The sequence below is a fragment of the Cryptomeria japonica genome, chromosome 3 (genome assembly GCF_030272615.1).
Source record: "Cryptomeria japonica chromosome 3, Sugi_1.0, whole genome shotgun sequence".
Lineage (NCBI taxonomy): Eukaryota > Viridiplantae > Streptophyta > Pinopsida > Cupressales > Cupressaceae > Cryptomeria > Cryptomeria japonica.
This window is the reverse complement of record NC_081407.1, coordinates 696,869,537-696,888,274: the sequence shown is the minus strand read 5'-3', so window position 1 is coordinate 696,888,274 and position 18,738 is coordinate 696,869,537. Positions and strand designations below refer to the sequence as shown.

At 35.7% G+C, this 18,738-nt stretch overlaps 1 protein-coding gene across 2 annotated transcripts in view; it reads left to right on the top strand.

The window, feature by feature from the left end:
- Positions 1-17,038: 17,038 nt before the first annotated feature.
- The window catches only part of LOC131058345 (MACPF domain-containing protein At4g24290), a 165,606-nt gene continuing 163,906 nt past the window's right edge, over positions 17,039-18,738 (top strand). Inside the window, exon 1 of one of the 2 annotated variants that reach the window (XM_057992215.2) lies at positions 17,039-17,665. In XM_057992215.2, coding sequence (XP_057848198.2) covers positions 17,405-17,665 — 261 coding nt within the window. In that variant the 5' untranslated portion in view covers positions 17,039-17,404. The remainder of the gene's footprint in view (positions 17,666-18,738) is intronic. The other variant, XM_057992216.2, reaches the window with a different exon arrangement.

The window sequence follows — 18,738 nt, the reverse complement described above, 5'->3', positions numbered from 1 at the left end:
AGATTACACATAATATCTATGTAGTAATTCAAGAAAAGAAAAGCTTCAAAGCAAGGAACACACATGTACTCACATTTTGAAAATTTTAAAGCAAGAAAAGACATCAAGATATGCAAAATACAACTCATAAGAAAAGACAATCTTCAAAAGGAGAGAGGATTGAATATACTATCCTTACCCCCCCAAGAGAGGAGACAAGGAAGAATTATGTTGTTGTCCAAGTATGATTGAAAATGAAGATGTATTTCCACACATGATAAAGAGCCCCCAATAATGTTAAACTATTATTGCCATAGGGTAAGGAGCAACATAATAAGGTGAATGGAGTGCTAAGGCACTACCTCTTCATCAAGAAAAACTGCAAGATCAACTGTAAGACTTATGTGAGCTCGATCATATTGGTGTGAACAAATTCTTGAAAAGATTTGCAAAGAATGAGAATAACAATGATGAAAAATGCAATACTCATCACCCTCTTTATTCTTATTGGTGTATCTTATGAAATGAAAAACAACATTCTTATCATACTTCTTGTATCTAATCTACCTTGATTGTCAATATGGGTAGGTCTTATCTCTTGAGATGGAGGACAAGGTGTGCTAGTAGAAGGAGAAGGATTTTTTTCTTGAGGCAAAAGAATTGGTAAGGAAGGAGAAGGATTATTTTCTCAAGGTAAAGGAATTGGTAAAGAAGGAGGAGGACTACTATTTGATGTAGAAGCATGTTTGGATAGGTTATAGTTTCTATGTCTTGCAAAATACTCCTTAAGCATTTGAACCTTAAGGAGATCATCCATAGGTGAGTGATGAGGATGTCCTAGACCTTTTGTACTAGCTTGTGAAGGAGGGTTTACAGGGACTTTGATTCCTTGTTCATGTTTTTCAAGTCCTTGTCCACTATAACCTTGTTTTGAAATTATATCATAGCCAATCCTATAAGAATTTTTCAATTGTGAAGATGGACAATTATCATGAATTTCTTTAAAATTTGTAGTGTAAGGATGCATAGAGGATTCAAAGGGATAAGTAGACGAGGAAGGGATGTCCCTTATGGGGAAATTCTCCTTTCTATCATCATTCATATCCTCTTTTATAGGTTAGGAAGTAGGGTCCTTATTATCTCAATATTCATCTTTAATTAATGCTATGTGAGAAGATATATCATGAATAAAATGCATAACATCATCTTGTCTACAAATATATTGATGACAAAGATAAGATCTTGGAGAATGAGGAGGATATAGAGAGATTGATACACAAATATTTTGATCTTGCCCCCTTGCACTAAAGTATGTGCATGAGAAGAAGACGGTGTCATGTTGCTCTTCAATTCTTGCTCTCCATTGGAGAGATGATTGATAGAGTATTAACTCTTTCCTCATTCGCATGAGATACCCTAGGAAAGGTACAAGTGCTAGCTTTTTCATTGTCATTTCTAAGATTATCATTGTCTACAAAATCTATTATGTGATCTACACATGTAATGCATTTTCTTTAAAATATAATCATAAAACAACATACCATATGGATAAAAGCTTTGAGAGATGATTTGCAAATAGGAAATATCTTTGAAATTCTGAAGATGCAATATGGAAAAGTACTATGAATGAAACACGTAATGTAAAGTGAAAGAAACCATTATCCAACACATGATTTTGATAAATGTAACTAACGAACAATGCAATCATATGTGAAATAGAAAACCAGTTAAATTTAGTAAATTCCATTATGAAATAGCCTAAATCAGATTCGAAAACACAAGTGAAAAATTATGCAACCCACAAGTCAATTGTAGAATAAATTAGGGTTTTTATGAATTTAACCTCTAAATTTATGCAATTCAATTGAATCTATGAGTACAAAATTTATTGTTTAAGTGCATACAAATCAGATCTGAGACAAAAAATCAGAAATAAGCATGAAAGAAGTCAAGTTCACCAAAAAGTATTGGTGAACTAGCTACCCAAATGAATGTAACTATGAGTGCATAAGCTATATGTTTCAGAAATGATTGCAAATATGAATTAATTGAGTGCACATGAATCAAATCTGAAATTAAAAAATCAAAAGGAATGCAAGCATGAGAGTCAAGTTCACTAAAATGTATTGAGGAAAAATTAGGGTTTCACCAATTAAGATAATAAAACCACGAATCTTGCCTACAGGACCAATACAATGAAAGAGGGGTGAGCCCAATTGATCTATCCACAATCCAAATATAAATAGGGTTGAAATTCTGATTAGATTCACTGTTTTTTTGTTTTCCACCCTCTTTTAGTTAAAATTTGGATGTGAATTATGAAATTAGGGCAAGACAAGGGATAATTGAAGAGGAAATGGGGGAGGGTAACTCCAAGATGAGGCCCACTCAGTAGTGTGAACAAGTGACATCAATTTTGGAGTAAAGAGGACCAAAACAAACCTAGGGGAAATGGAGCTAGGACACGCTAAAGTAGGAGCACAAACATGACGTGTGAATTGTATTGGTTATAATTTACGATGCTACAAAAATATATGAAATTTACATTATTTTGGATATCTAATATCCATATTACAAAAAGTGTGATCTGGAAGGAAAATAATCGAAGTTGTTCTTTTGCAACAACTCAAAAATAGGATCAACAATACCTTGATTCCTACACCCATGAGTATAGCTTTGTTAGGTCATAGTAGAAACTAGTTATATGCTCGTATCCCTAGTAGAGTTGCCAAAAAACTGATGGGTAAAAATTTTGTAAACTGATGAAGGTTCACAAAATGTGTGTTTCACGACATCACTTGGGATAATATCTCTCAGAAGGCAAGATATGCTCCCTCCTAATTATAAGGGAAGGCTCCCCCTATTTCCTACAATTACTTTCTATATTATCTACCTACTAACTTTACACTAATCCAAGGTACAATAATAACTTAGTTCTCTTTTTTCAGAACTAGTTCTATCTAATTTTCTTTTAAGAACATATTTCCCTTGACTTTTAAAGCAACTCAAAACTTGCAGTAATATTAAAACTAATCTAACTGAGAAGTAAAGTGTCTATGAAAGAACAAAGTCTTCTGTTACTTCCCTTTTTTTTTTTCTTTTTTTCTTTTTTTCTGAAAATGGCCTAGGGACGAGAATTATGCACACTTAAGAACTCAAAGGTTATTTGGTATACTAAACTCCTATCAACCACTGTAACCCAAATATATTGTTAGCTCAAAGACTTATTGATATATTTAAAGATCTTATATTCTAACCAGATAATCTGTATAACACAAAGACTCTACTTTTTATCTTTTTAAATACAAATTCTAGAGATAACCTGTATAAGATCAAAGACTTAAAGCAATCTTATCTCAGCCAATTTCCAATTCTTGAATTTTCAAAGTAACTCAAAGATTACTTGCAAAGACTACAAAACTCTTTAATATCTATCCCCAAAAACTATATCCAACTTTAATCATTCAAGAAATTATGATATCAATGACATAAGAATAGTCATACCACACATAAGATCAAACTCAAAACAAAGTTTGAATGCCAAGCTTATCTTCTTCTTGATTAAATTGCAAATTTACAAAATGAACACCAAGTCTCAATTTTCTCTTTACTTCGGCAGAGTTTCGTTCCATAAATAATGATGGAAAAGATACTTATTACAATAATAACCCTCACACACACACACACATATATATATATATATATATATATATATATAAGAAGGGTGCAACATGAAAATAGGAAATTATAACTATTTTTAAGACTGTCAAAAGAAGAGTTCGATTTGACTTAGGACTCGTGCACTCAACAGGTGCACATGAGCATATACAAAATGACACCTGAGGTATCAATTGACATCTAAATGCCACTGGGAATAACATGAAAATGACTAAGTGTCATTTTCCTCAAGCTGAATCTTGCTTCTGAAACTCCTTGAACTTCTGCAAAGAATTCTTCATTTGAACTCCATCGGGTCAATGAGTATGGTTGGTGATGATCTTGACCCTGGTGATGGAATCCTCTAAGTCAGTACACCACTTCTTGTGTTTCATAAAAATAGTATCCAAAAAATACAAGATAAATTGAAAATCAACCAATTTATCAATTGAAGCCAATTAGGAGAAGTCCTCTCTATCTATTTCAAGAGTCACAAGAAAGCATAACCCCTTAATGATTTCATCAACATCGAATACTTTTTCATTATTGTCAAGGAAAGCACACAAAATTTCAAAGATTTCAGCAATAATATCCTTCTTCTTATCTGCACATTATTTTTGGGCTTTCCTCAAGTCCTTGACAAGGCATTCTATAATATTCACTTGATGTTCCAATGAATCTTGATGCTCAACATGCATGCACCATGAAGGAATAACATCATTTTGATTGATGTCATCTGGATCAAAGTCCTCAAGTTTCAACCAAGCTTCAAAGTCTTTCTCGTGTGTTTCAAGTTCCTGGGAGAAAGCTTCTATGGTGTTGTCTGCCTCTGTTCTTACAACATCAAGTTTATTAACAATGTTGAAAGTGGGTGAAATTTTGTCAACTCAAGAGAGCTTACAAAATGTGGGTTTCACCATAGTACATGACACAATATCTCTAAGAAGGCAAGATATGGTCCCTCCTACTTATAAGGGAAGACTCCCCCTTTGTACTACAAACTATATCCTATCTGCTAACTTTACAATAATCTAGGATGATACAATTACTTTACTCTCTTTTTTTAGAGTAATTATTAACCCAATTCTCTATTTAGAATGTATTTTCTTTCCTAAGGCTGAAAATACTTTTTATTTGCAATGATATAAAATCTATACTAACTTAGAAGCAAAGTGTCCATAAGAGTCAAAGCCTCTCGTTGCTCCCTTTTTCTGAAAATAACTTTGGGACGAGAAAGTAATAATAAAGCTCAAAGTCTTCTTTTTATCACTATCCTATCAACCTTTTGACTCTGTCTAACAATTCTACTTTCAAATACAACCAAGTAGAATAAACCAAGAAGCTCATGAAAGCTCATAGACTTTCCATAACTTCTTATAAAGCTTCAAGAACAAAGAAGAACTACATGTAGCTCAAAGACTACATACACTTCACCTTAAATGCACAAACGTAGAAGGTAAAAACAACACAAAGACTACAAGTTATCTCTTTGCTTGAGCATGAAACATTAGCCTCAAACGTGATAAGTAGCTCAAAGACTACAAGATCAAGTTTGACAATATATCATTAACAATAAATACAACAAGCAACTCAAAGGCTACAATATTGGGTTTAATCTCTTTTAAATAACACCACAATACTCACAATCAACTCCGAATAATGTCGTCACATTACAACTTGTTCCAACACAAAGATTGAAAGCAACTTGTCTCTTTTATTGATTGCAATTTGATTTACATCTAAAAACAAAGTTTTTGAGTGCTTCCAAAACTGGTAGAGTTTTGTTGCATTGCCCAAAAGATGGAGAAAATCTCCCTATTACAATGAGATGCCTCCTATATATAGAGGAGAGGTGCAACATGAAACTAGGAAAGTTACAACTAATTTGTGACTAAGTCAAAGGTAGAGTCCTATTTGACTTAGGACACGTGCAGTCCTACATGTGTACTAGTGCATACATAGAATGACACCTGAGGTGTCAATGCCTTATTAAAAAATGACACTTGAACTATCGATTGAAATTACAAAATTCCATTGCACTAGAGATGCATAAAAATGACTAAGTGTCCAAAGACACATCTTTATTGTGATCATCCTTCTTCAGAAAATATTTGTATTGTTTCCAGGTACCCTATATTTTATATTCATCTGGTGTTTACAATTTTTACGCCATTGAGGATGAGAGGAAGAGTGGATAGGAGTCTTGCTTCTTGAACTTCATTGTCTTTTCCTTGGAGACGATTCTGACGTTTGTACAAGGACGACACTGTAGAATAGGGAAATCGTCCACATTTGTGAAGAACAATCATGAACCATCTTTACCATTTGAATTGAGTAGGATTATGTATGTGCTAAATTTGGTGCCATTAGGGTTTCCAAAACCCCCATTGTATCATAGTAGAACAAGTGTAAATCGGGTCCATGACCCTGATTTATGTGTGTGCAATTGGTGTAATGCGGGTTCATAAGTTTGAATTACACTTAAGGAAAAGTGTTGCTCAAAGGTGCAATTCAAGTTTGTAGACCCAAACTACACTTGGAATAAATATTAGGTGTAGTTCGGACCTATGGACTCAAACTGCACCTTGGGGAGAACCATGTGATTGGTGTAAATAGGACCTATAGGTCCGAACTATACCTAATTGAGTGCATATCAAAACCACGTGTAAGTCAAACCTACATGTCTAATTTACACCTAGGTGGAAGGATCAAAGTGTATGGCGGGTTTATAAACCCGCCATGCACTTGAAAACCTGGTAGAACTCAAATCATGGTGTAAGGTGGGTTTGTAAACTTGCCATACACAATGGCAACCAAAGATGGTGTAAGGAAGCTTTGTAAACCCGCCATACACTTTGGTTATGGCAACAAAGGATGTAAGGTGTGTGGCGGGGTCATAGACCCGCTAAACACCAAGCAATGGCTTTTAGTGCATGGAAGGCCTACGACCTTGCCACGCACCACCCACATGAGGAAAGGAAAAGTAAAGGGAGGTGGAGTGCGGGTTTGTAGGCCCGAACTCCACCATGGTTTGGTGTAGTTTGGGTTTACATACGCGCAATCCACCATGGTTTTACTTACAAATAAAATATGGTGTAGTTCGAGTCTATAGATCCAAATTGCACCTATGTGCTAGGGGAAAGACATGGAGATGTAAATTGGGTTTATGAACCAGATTTACACCTAGAGCCCAAAATGGTGTAAATCAGGTTTGTAAACCTGATTTGCACTTGGACACCTAGATCTTACAAAACACACAAAAAAACAAGAAACTTCAAATGAAGGTTCTAAGATGGAAAATCATGCATGGGAAATGACATAAATTACCTTGACAAATGTGCATAGAGCATAAAAGTTGAGCTTAAGAGTTGTGTACCTTGAATCAACATTATATCCATCCATTCTCCTACAAATCAGCTTCGTGATGTTGCTTGCTCCACTCTTTTCACAACCTGGTCATCCAAAGATGAGGCTATTAATTCAATAGCCTTTAGAGATTTAATCATTTTGATAAGAATTGAGGTGAGCTGCTCAAATCATGCCTTGAGTTGATCCTTTTTTTCTTTATCTTCATCATATCTAAATACTAGGGCCTCCAAAGCTGCCTAAGCATTCTGTGCACCAAAAACATGAGTATGCTTACCTAGCTCAATCCTATGGATCACATAGTTTGACTCCAGAATCTTATCAATATGTGTGTTTAGAGGAGGCATGACGACCTCGACATACTTATTCCTTTGTTTGCCAACCTTTACTCTTGATAAAGTTTTAGCCTTCTTGATAGTCTTTGGTTTGACATGTACAAGTTGATTGAAGTCAAAATCTTCAGGAGAAACTGCCTACTTCATTCTCTTTGGTGCATTGGAAGATAACCATGGTGGAAAAGTCAAATCATCATCCTCACCTACTACCACATCTTGAGAGGGGTCGATAGAATCTTTAACGGTGGTGGTTATAATAGGTGATGTCATTGTGACAACATAGGAAGGATTTTCAAGGGATGATTCATTTGACCTAGGAGAAGACTAAGACATAAACTTGTTAAAATTATCTAGCATGGTGGCAGACACTTCATACAATGTGGGAAAAGGAGAGAAAACATTCTCGATGTTATTATGAGGATTATTTAGGGCAGACTCACTTGCAATAGTAGAAGGTACATGAATAATATTAGTCAAGGAAATACAAGTGACTACTGGAGGTTCCAACTCAGAAGGTGAAACAAGAACCTGTATTGTAGATGGAGAAAGAGGTACCTAGGGTAAAGACTTATTTGCTTGTAGAAATTCTTATTCATCAAATTCATCTTGTTCTTTTTTACCTTCCCCACCTTCCTCGAGCTGGTCAACATCAATTGGTTCTTCATCAAGATGCTCACCTTCTAATTGTTCATCGGGTACTTCTAACTCCTGCATCTCATGAACATTAGAAGTTTATGGCTCTCCTTGAGCTTTACCTTTATTGGTACCAACTTTAAATTTTAGTTTGGGAGCCTTGACTGTAGTGACGGGATCCTATTTGTTATGGGTTCTGATCTATGATCTTCTTTCCATTGGGCCAACAATGTCATCATCATAACCAAAGGATAAGGGTTTTAATGGAATACCTTTTCTTGAAAGCCACACATTTGTATTTGTAAGAATAATTTGAAATTGATCTCGAATTGAAGTGCACTCCTTTTGTGACCATTGTATGAGAGGCAAAGGAGTAGAGGAAACTTTGATACAAACATAGGCAAGGTCTAGAACATGAATAATATTAGTCAAGGAAATACAAGTGACTACTGGAGGTTCCAACTCAGAAGGTGAAACAAGAACCTGTATTGTAGATGGAGAAAGTGGTACCTAGGGTAAAGACTTATTTGCTTGTAGAAATTCTTATTCATCAAATTCATCTTGTTCTTTTTTACCTTCCCCACCTTCCTCAAGCTGGTCAACATCAATTGGTTCTTCATCAAGATGCTCACCTTCTAATTGTTCATCGGGTACTTCTAACTCCTGCATCTCATGAACATTAGAAGTTTATGGCTCTCCTTGAGCTTTACCTTTATTGGTTCCAACTTTAAATTTTAGTTTGGGAGCCTTGACTGTAGTGACGGGATCCTATTTGTTATGGGTTCTGATCTATGATCTTCTTTCCATTGGGCCAACAATGTCATCATCATAACCAAAGGATAAGGGTTTCAATGGAATACCTTTTCTTGAAAGCCACACATTTGTATTCGTAAGAATAATTTGAAATTGATCTCGGATTGAAGTGCACTCCTTTTGTGACCATTGTATGAGAGGCAAAGGAGTAGAGGAAACTTTGATACAAACATAGGCAAGGTCTAGAACATTGCCATCATCCTCTAAATCATCTGGAATATCAGTGAGGTCAAAATCCCTGATTTTATCCACTGTTAATCTACAATAGTAAAGTTTTATTATAGCATGCTTAGATCTGTAGTCGGCCCAAACATCTTCAATTCTATGCACATGAACATATGCCTTTTTCAACTTGTTTCTCATCCCTTTTTAATCGAAATCCTTCCTAGCCTTGATGAAGCTCATGGTAACTTTTCTCATCTCCTCCTGCATCAGTCTGGATTTGAAGATGGAGTTGATAGAATATCTACCAATGTTGAGAGTGAATTTCAAACTTGTTTTATGAGAACCAGATTGGGCCTCGTGTACTGCATTCATTTGATGAGCTAGCTCATCAACACCATCTTGTCAAAAGGATATCTTGGTAGCATGAAACACTCGCCATTGAAACAACCAAGATTAAGGTATCTGTGTTGGAATCAAGGAACACTGAGAGGGGGGTGAATCAATGTTCAACAATTTTTAACTTTAGTAACCCGATCTTATAACCACTTAATGCAAATGAAGAAAAATAAAGTGCAAAAACACAAAGCAAAGATTAGCAACACCATAATACCAAGATTTTTTTTTAGGTGAAAACCTGGTTAAGGGAAAAACCACAGTGGGATTAAAATCCATAATATTGATATAGTCTGTTAGAAGTATAAAAATATTACATAAGGGGAATGCACATGCATTCAGGCACACTACCTAGATCTCACTGCTAAAATTACAAGAAAATGGCTACAACCTGGAAGACTCACTGCCTTGCAAAATTTTACAAATGATTACAAGAAGGTTTTAACTATTTAATAGCATCAACAAATGCTTGAGTATAGTTTCGGTTAAGCACAAAACACATGGTCACACTCTTCTCTGCTACTTTGCTCTGTTTTGATATTCTGTATTATATCAGAGCACAAATATTTCAACCGCACACAATCACTCATACACACTTCCCACACCATCATCAATATATCAAATGATCATACCAATCGGTCTAATATATCCACAACGTCAAATAAGATCAATTCCATGTTGGCCCAAAAATTGCATAACACACAAATGAAACGTGATAGCCAAGTCAGCTCAAATCCAGTCAAAACAATCAAGTGGACCAAAAAAAATTGTCCATGTGATTATAACATGTCAACACATCATCCTTGATTACAAAAAACAATCACAAAAAGTATTTCGCACGATCCACACATAGAATCTTTACACGCTACTGCTAATGAAAACTGTTCTAATCAAAAGCATGTCTATCGAATCTTCCAACTCACTCAAAACTTATCACCAGAGGCCACAAACCTAGAATAATGCATATCACACAACCATAATGCTTCTTTAAGATCCACAAAATAAAATATGCATCACAAATAAACTACCAACCACAACATTTTATGTTCTGTCGGATAATCTGTTCTTCTCACCGGACCTTACCAGACCTCAATCAATCTTCCAGAATGAATGAATCAAGAATTGCAGATAGAATATATGACACAAGTTGCCATCAATGACAACATCTGATTATCAATGCAGTGTCTCACGCCAACAATGTGAACGTCAGAAATTGCAGAAACATACATCCATATTGGTTCACCACCTCCCAAGCATGGTCAAATACTCTTTTATTATACATATTCTTATTTAACATAAATATTTAATATCCAAAGAAAGCATCATTCACTATCTGAAAATGATTATGACTATTTTGCATAACCAACTAGGAGTAATATTTATGTACCTCAACCTTTCTCCTATCACCAGTTCAAGATAGTCCAAGAAAGTGTCTCATTGAAGCCACAACGTACATCGAGTATGAGGTCATGTAGAACTTAAGTGTGGTAGGCACCTTGGTAAGATGCTCACAAATGGCATCACTAATTTGTTTTCCCCAAAATATTTTTTCCTTATTCATCCTGGTAACATGAATGTATTAAACATCCATTTATAATATGTGTTTGAGGCAGGAAGACCTTTTACCCTACTCAAAAGAGTGATCAAATCATTGACCTCTTCAATGAAGTCACATCTCGGGAGAGTCTCTGACCATCTAGCAATGGTAGGCCTTGGGGTCTTTAGCAAATTATCATTCATATTCCGCCTACACTTGTCAGAATTGCTATCAAAGTAGGCTATATCTGATTGCATTGTAATGTTAGAATACTTCTGAATACTTGTATACTTGAAGATAGTTTCAAAAAAATCCTCATGAAGCCTGATCAACTTCTTTCCAGCTTCATCTTTTACACTTTTACTAACTCGATCAAATGGTTCGCAATTGCTATCACGAACTCGGGGTCTTGAGCAGACATGGGGAAGGCCACCATTAGATGGATGCTATTGTTGATGATAGATTCCATTTTACTATAGGATGAAGGTATCTCAACCCTCTTTAGAAACTTGGATAAGTCAAGATGACCTATCTGTGTTTCTCTTATGTGATCAATGTTAGAGGTGACCGAAGAAGGTGGGATGACTGGATGAGGGCCTTGCTTCTTGAATTTCATTTCCTTCTTGCGTGGAGAAGATTATGTCATTGATATGATAATAAAACTGATAAAAGGAAAATCATCAATATTACAGTAGTACAACTAATCAATCATTTTGTTCATCTGAATTGAACAATCTTCAGAAAATGATGTACTTGCATCCATTAGGGTTTCTAAAAAACCCCTTTATAAGTTGATATTTCTAAGTTAAACCGAGCGTAAAATCCCAATTTATGTGTGTGATAAGTGAAATTCAAGTTTATAAGCTCCAAACATCACTTATGAAAAAGTGTGGATAATTGGTGTAATTCGGGTTTCTAAACCTGAATTGCACTTGGGAAGATACAAAAACAATGTGTAATTTGGGTTTAGAAACCCAAATTACAACTGTGAAGGCAAAAAACACTATGATGTAAGATGGGTTTTTATAACCCCTCCATACACCATGCTAAAGGGGAACTTTGAAAATTAAGGGTGCAAGGCAGGGTTCTAAACCCGCCTTTACATATTTGAAAAAATGGTAATTTTGGTGGAGGGTGGGTTTGTAACCTCGCCTCACACCAAAGAAAGGGCATGGAATAAAAATGGTGTTTGGCGGGGTGGTAGTCCCGCCATACACCATGTTTTGGTGGATGGCTGTCTTACTACCCCGTGAAACACCGAAGACTTGGTATTACATGGCAAAAACAATAATAATGAAAAAAGTGCAGGGCAAGGTCACACACCCACGACACAACATTGCAAAGGATGGTTCGTCGAATACCTATGGTCATGCCTCGCACCACAAGAGTAGAACAAAGTGCAAAGGTAAAATATGAAAATGGTGCATGTGACGGGGTTGCAGACCCGCCACACACCATGTTGTATAGTGTGTGGCAGTCCAATGGCCCTGCCACACACAATACAAAGGGCAACATATAGTGCATGAAAGGCATAAACTTTGGTGTGGGATGGGGGTTGCAAACTTGCCCAACACCACTGTGGACTGGAAACATATTCAAATATAATACAAAGAAAATAAATAACAAGGTGTCTCCCGGGTCTACTGAACCGAATGACATCACAAAGGTGGTGTCGTTTGGGCCAGTAAACTTGTGTGACACCACAATAAAGGGACTGCAAATACATTCAAATCAAACAAAAACATTTGAATCATGAAGATCCTACAAAATAAAGGGTTTCAAAACCCTAACATAAAGAACAATGATTAAGATACGTACCCAGGAAAATCAAGATACTTAAAAGGTAAAAATTGAAGTGGAAACTCTTCCTCCACAACCTCCGAGCAATTCAGAATGAAAAAGGATAAAAATATAGGAGAAATAGATTTAAAGCCAAGAGATAGAATCCTATTTGATTTAAACAAAGGAGCATTAAATATCAAGAAGTGCCACAAATAGATGCAAATCGGGTTTATAAACTCGATTTGCACTTAGAAATCATATTTGGTGTAAATCGGGTTTACAAACCTGATTTGCACCTAAATTTCACATCAAGTGAAAAAAGGGACAAACAAGGGAATATGTGCTTACGACAACAAGGATGTCTCGTAAAGCATGCATAGAGCATAAAAACCACAAATGGACAAAAAATTTGTGGGGTATCCTTAGATTTTTGCAACACAAAAAAGGATAATAGATACCATGTTCGAGGTAATTATTAAACTCCATAGCTCTCAAAAATCTCCTGCAAATATTACACCTATCATGTGAAGAGAAAAATCATTGATTATGTTATTCAACCTTGAGAATTGAATTGATCCAACAAAAATCGTCATTGAAATTTTGATCTGAATAATTGAATATTGGATTAAATAGATTGGATGATTACAATGATGAATAATGAATCCTTATAAAAATAAAAAATAAAATAAAAGCAACCCTAGATGAAACCATAGGTGAGGATTAAATTAGATCATGGAAAAAGTCGTCACCCTCTTCTATGAAACAAAAATTTAAATAACCTAAAAATAAAAAAGACATTCCTAAGATTAATAATAGGCACACTGCTTGTTGAAGGTTTTGCAAATGGGGTTGCAAGCTAAATGGGTTTAACCTTGGAGGAAACTTTGTGTTTAAGCGTGCTTGAGTTGGACTAGTATTGGGATGGGTGACCTCCCGAGAAGGCCCAATGCTTCACCTTTGTGAGCATCACCTAGATGTAATGATTGCTAAGTGGACCATTCATTCTCATGAGAGATGGGTTCTTGTGAATAACTACTCGTGAAACATGAGTCTTTGAGTTTGACTCACAAAACTACATAGTTGAAGCCTGATAGTAATATCATAATTTGAGTTGTTGTGGAAAATATCTCCTACTTATCAATAGATGAGCTAAAGGGTTTCTATAATGAATGGTTCTATTACCTATAAATTTTTAAACTTTTGATAAGCCGCTTCCCCCCGCTATTTTTCCCATTTCCTCTTGTCATGACCTTTCTGAGTTTCTTAACTTCTATTGTGAAGTTCTTCACTTTTAAAACTACCTGATCACTCGACTTGCTTAAGGGAGTCTGCAAGAGGTTGACGCCACTAAGAGTCAAACTTGTGGTTGTCTTTGAAAGAGTTCGATGGTTGCAAACTTGCCTGATCCTCCGATTCTCTGACATTTTGAATGTTGTGTAAAGGCTAGGCTTCTTCGAAGCTTCAAGGATCTCTTCAGTTTCAAGGCGGGGGCATCCTTGATGATGTAACCTCAGGCTTATTCAGTACCCTATTGGGGTGGCTACACGAGTGATGGTAAAGATAGGTCATGGTTGGGTGCCACCAGAATTAAATGAGCCTATCAGGGCGGGATAATAATTGCTTCTTGTCGTTCCTCTTTTTACCTCGTCAATTGCCATGTCATGCACTACTTCCAAGGAACAAATCATGGGAAGATTTATAGAGTACCATCATTAATGGCAATTGAGAAACTAAGTACACGAAAAAGGTGGCGACATGCGTTACTACATTTGACGTTGCCATTTTTGCAGAAAACATTAAAGATAGCTAAAAAGAGGAAATTGTCATGATTTTGCCTGTATCAAAATGGTTTTGCCTCATGACAGTGAGCTGTCATTTCACAACCCAGATTTGAATTGGTCAGAGAAGGAGCTGGAGGATATAGTCCGATAGTTATGGTCTTTTGCATGGAAAGCACGAACTGATTTCAATGAATATAGGAAGGTCGTCACCATATTAGATAAGATTGCAGAACAAGCTAAAAATCATGAACAATGCTTACAGGGTGAGCTTGCTGCAGGAAGGAACCTGAATAATTGACTTCGATGAAATGGTGCTCCAAGCTAAGAAAGGTCCTGTGGTACAACCAGATGTTGAGACATTGCAAGGACATATTCTTTTGGACCTATCTGACTTTTTTTGAGCTACTGGTTTTGATGAGGAAGAATTCGAAGATATCCTATTGACATTGATTGAAGAAGAAGATAAGGCATATTAGATCAATAAACAGATTGTAGAGCATAACCCAACGCCCGATGCTGGAGCCTGAGTACGGTGACTTTATAGCCTTATCTGTTGTGAAATGGTCTATATTTTGATGTTGCTCTATGAAAGTTCTATTTGAAACGATTGCTTTCAAGACTGTTACTTTAATAACCGTTTCTTAAAAACGGAAAAGGTAGGGGGTTAGTAGTTATAAATAAGTAGATTAGTAAATCTTTAGGGATCTTTTGGGAAAACTTTGTTTTACTCTTAAGGACAAAACTTCTTAAGTATATTTCTGTTTATTGTTTTGAATATAAAAAAATGCTGGTGGCTTCAAATATTTGTAACCTTTGAGTTATGATGTGTGGATGCCTTCTGTTCTTTTGAATGGTTATCAATGAATAATTTATATTTGAGGTGGTGAATGGTTTCAGTTTTCTGTTACTTCAAAGATATTATCTGTGAATGATACTTTGTGGCGATCTAGTTAATTCAAAATCTTGAAAAATCTAAAAAAATGTTTATATTTTATGCATGCCTTTACAAAGCTTTCTTGTTAAGAGCTCTTTCCTTATTTTCTTCTTGGTTAAAAGCATTCTGGTTAATTTCTATTCATTGAATATCATTAGAAGGCAACTGCCACCTTGTAAAATAAGTAGAGAATCAATCAGTAGATAGTTTGTTTAGACTGGTTCAACTGTGGTTACATTTGTCACCTCTATGGGAGTGAATATAGAGTTAGGTGATAAATCTGTTAACCAACAGGTTCATAAGACACAACACTTGCTGAAGGTTTTGCAAATGGGGTTGCAAGCTAAGTGGGTTTAACCTTGGAGAAAACTCTGTGGTTAAGCACACTTGAGTTGGAGTAGTATTGGGATGGGTGACCTCCTGGGAAGGCCCAATGCTTCATCACTGTGAACATCACCTAGATGTAACGAGTGCTAAGTGGACCATTCATTCTCATGAGATATGGGTTCTTGTGAATCACTACTCACGAAAACATGAGTCAACGAGTTTGACTCAAAAAACTACATAATTCAATCCTTATAGCAATATAATAACTCCTAAGTTTAGCTTAAGTTTAATAAAATAAAAATGAGACTTAATTAATTAATTAGGTGATTTTTCTGTTTTACTTCAATAGTAACTAGCCACTAAGGGTGGGGTCCCATGGGGGCTTAAGCTTATATTTTTTAGGATAAGGAGGTCCCATGAAGAAAAAAAAGTTGATGTGGGATTATTTGGAATCTTTTCTTAGAAAATAGGAGCTCCTGCTTTTTAGGCTTGCATATTTGGGCAGGTGAAAATGGGGTGGGGCTAGAAATTACCCGACTAGCTTAGAAATATTATCTACCACTTGACAAACATTTAAGTTAGATTTTCGTTAATTTTTTTATGGAGGGAAAATGAAATTTTTACTTGCTTTTATCACTCCACATATTGTAGAAGACAAATGTGTTGTATTCACGAGACATTCAACTTCCTTAAAATTTGGAACTGAAACTTTTAAATTGAACCACACTATAAAATTCATGTGACTAGAAGCTTTAAAATATTCATAAAAAATCTCAGTAGTTCCAACTCTATTTTTTAGGAAGTCCTCCATCATGGGACCCTGGGCTAAATCTATGGTCCTATGGAGGGGGGCAAACTACTTAACATTTTTCAAATTACGTTGTAAGAAAATTTAAGAGTTTTTTACAATAAGATGGTTCCATTGATTCTAGAAGATTAATTAGTGACTTAACATTTTTCAAATTACATTGTAAGAAAATTTAAGATTTTTTTACAATAAGATGGTTCCATTGATTTTAGAAGATTAATTAATGATAATAATTTAAGTTTAAGATTTTTCTAAAACTAATAGTTCCATGATCAATTGTTAAGAATTCAATAGATTATGTGTCTTCTAATATGAATCAAAATTTCCATTTAACTAATGTTGTTATTTCCCAATCTCACCTTGCAAACAACTATTACCAATATGAAAACAAAAATAAGTCTCTAATTTTTCAAGAAAACTAAATTCCAATTAACTTTATAACTTTGTCTATCTAATTTTTTTTAAAAAAACCTCTCCATAAAACCTCCTCCTAACTATAGATTTGCCTGGTTAAGCATGAGAGTAGCCCCCACCATTTGTGGATTTTGATCGGTACGTAGCATGTTCTAAACACGAAAAGAAGAGGAAGAACATCACAATTTACAGTTCGTTGAACATTCTTTTAACAGGGACAGACTTTATACGTATTTCCCTTGTATTCGAGCTAATGGATAATTTAGCGGAGTTGTATGTACTGTTATTTCCAGAGGCAACAACGCGGAGGCCGAGACACTCTCCTACACAGGAAACTTCTTTTTAAATTCCAGGAAACGCAGTGCGTTGACGAATTCTTCACCAAACCTTCGTTCTGCACATACGTGCCCGACTAGTGACCCCTTTCTCAATAATTTGGGATGTTCAGAGAGAACCGAACTCGCAAACTCAGTGGTGACAATGGCAGTGGAAAGTAGTAAAAGGCAGGCCCAAGTGGCCGCGGAGAACGCAATTCGTGCAATATGTTGCGGGTACGATATCACAAACGATTTGAGGCTACCTTATTGTAAGGAGACTGGTTGCTTGATTGAGGTGGATCGGGAGGCCAAACATGATATTTTTATACCGGGAGGCGTCACGATTGCCGATGTGCCGGAAGCCATCAGATGCGATAAAGGAGAGCGCATGCGATTCAGCTCCGGCGTTCTGTCGTTTCAGGGGGTCCGTTCGTCATATCCTTTTACTGTTTCACAGTGTGGATTCCTACAACAGTCTTCACAAATTTTGTGAATGTGTTTTAATTGCTGCAAAGTAAAAGGGAATGATCTTTGCTGCATTGCAATTTTGTTTTTGGGTAACTATGGTATCAACGGACTTAAAATTAGCGATTCTGTAAATTTTACCCTACTTTCATTTTTATAGTGTCAATCTTTACAACTGACAAATTGATCACCGATGAACGCTTTATGAACCAAACATCAAAATACCAGCTGCTACTTGACAACCAACACAAATTTGACGAGAGAATCAATCTATTTATTATTATCTGCAATTTGCGCTATTTCTTAGCATACACCGAGAGTGCAGAATATTTCCTAACTGATATAGGAGTATGCCCTCCAAAGCGCAGATAAGCAGCTATCTCCCGAACATGTACTTTCTCTTGTCTGATGTCGTTCTTTCAAGGAATATGCAAGTATCAATCCATTTATTATTATCTGCAATTTACACTATTTCTTACCATACACCGACTGGGCAGAAAATTCCCTAGCTGATATATGTATATAATGACAGTAAGCTCATTTGTTACTGTCCAAAATTAGTGAGGTGCACAATATTTGCGTTACCATTAACAAATTCCTTTAAGGCCTTTTAGGTGAACTCTGCAGCAGAATCATCTGACATTGCTTCATTGGTCAGCATATTATTATCATTCTTGTCAACAACATTTTTGGTGTGTCATCGTTGTCATCTTTTTCAAATGTTATCAGTCTACATTGAACTAAAGAAAGCTATGAAAGACAATCAACTCTCTTCTTGCAGTCCTTAATTGATGTGATACATAATATTTTCAGTTTCATTGACAAATTCCTTCAAGGTTGTTTGTGCGAACCCTCCAGTACAATCAACTGACATATCTTCATTGGTTGGCATATTATTCCCATTCTCATCAACTTTAGTCGTATCCCAGTCTTCTTCTTTTTCTTCAAATGTTAACGTTATATAATGCAAAATAGAGCACAAGAAAATGGGGTAGCACTTGCAAATTAGCAAACGCCAAATTTTTGAATATA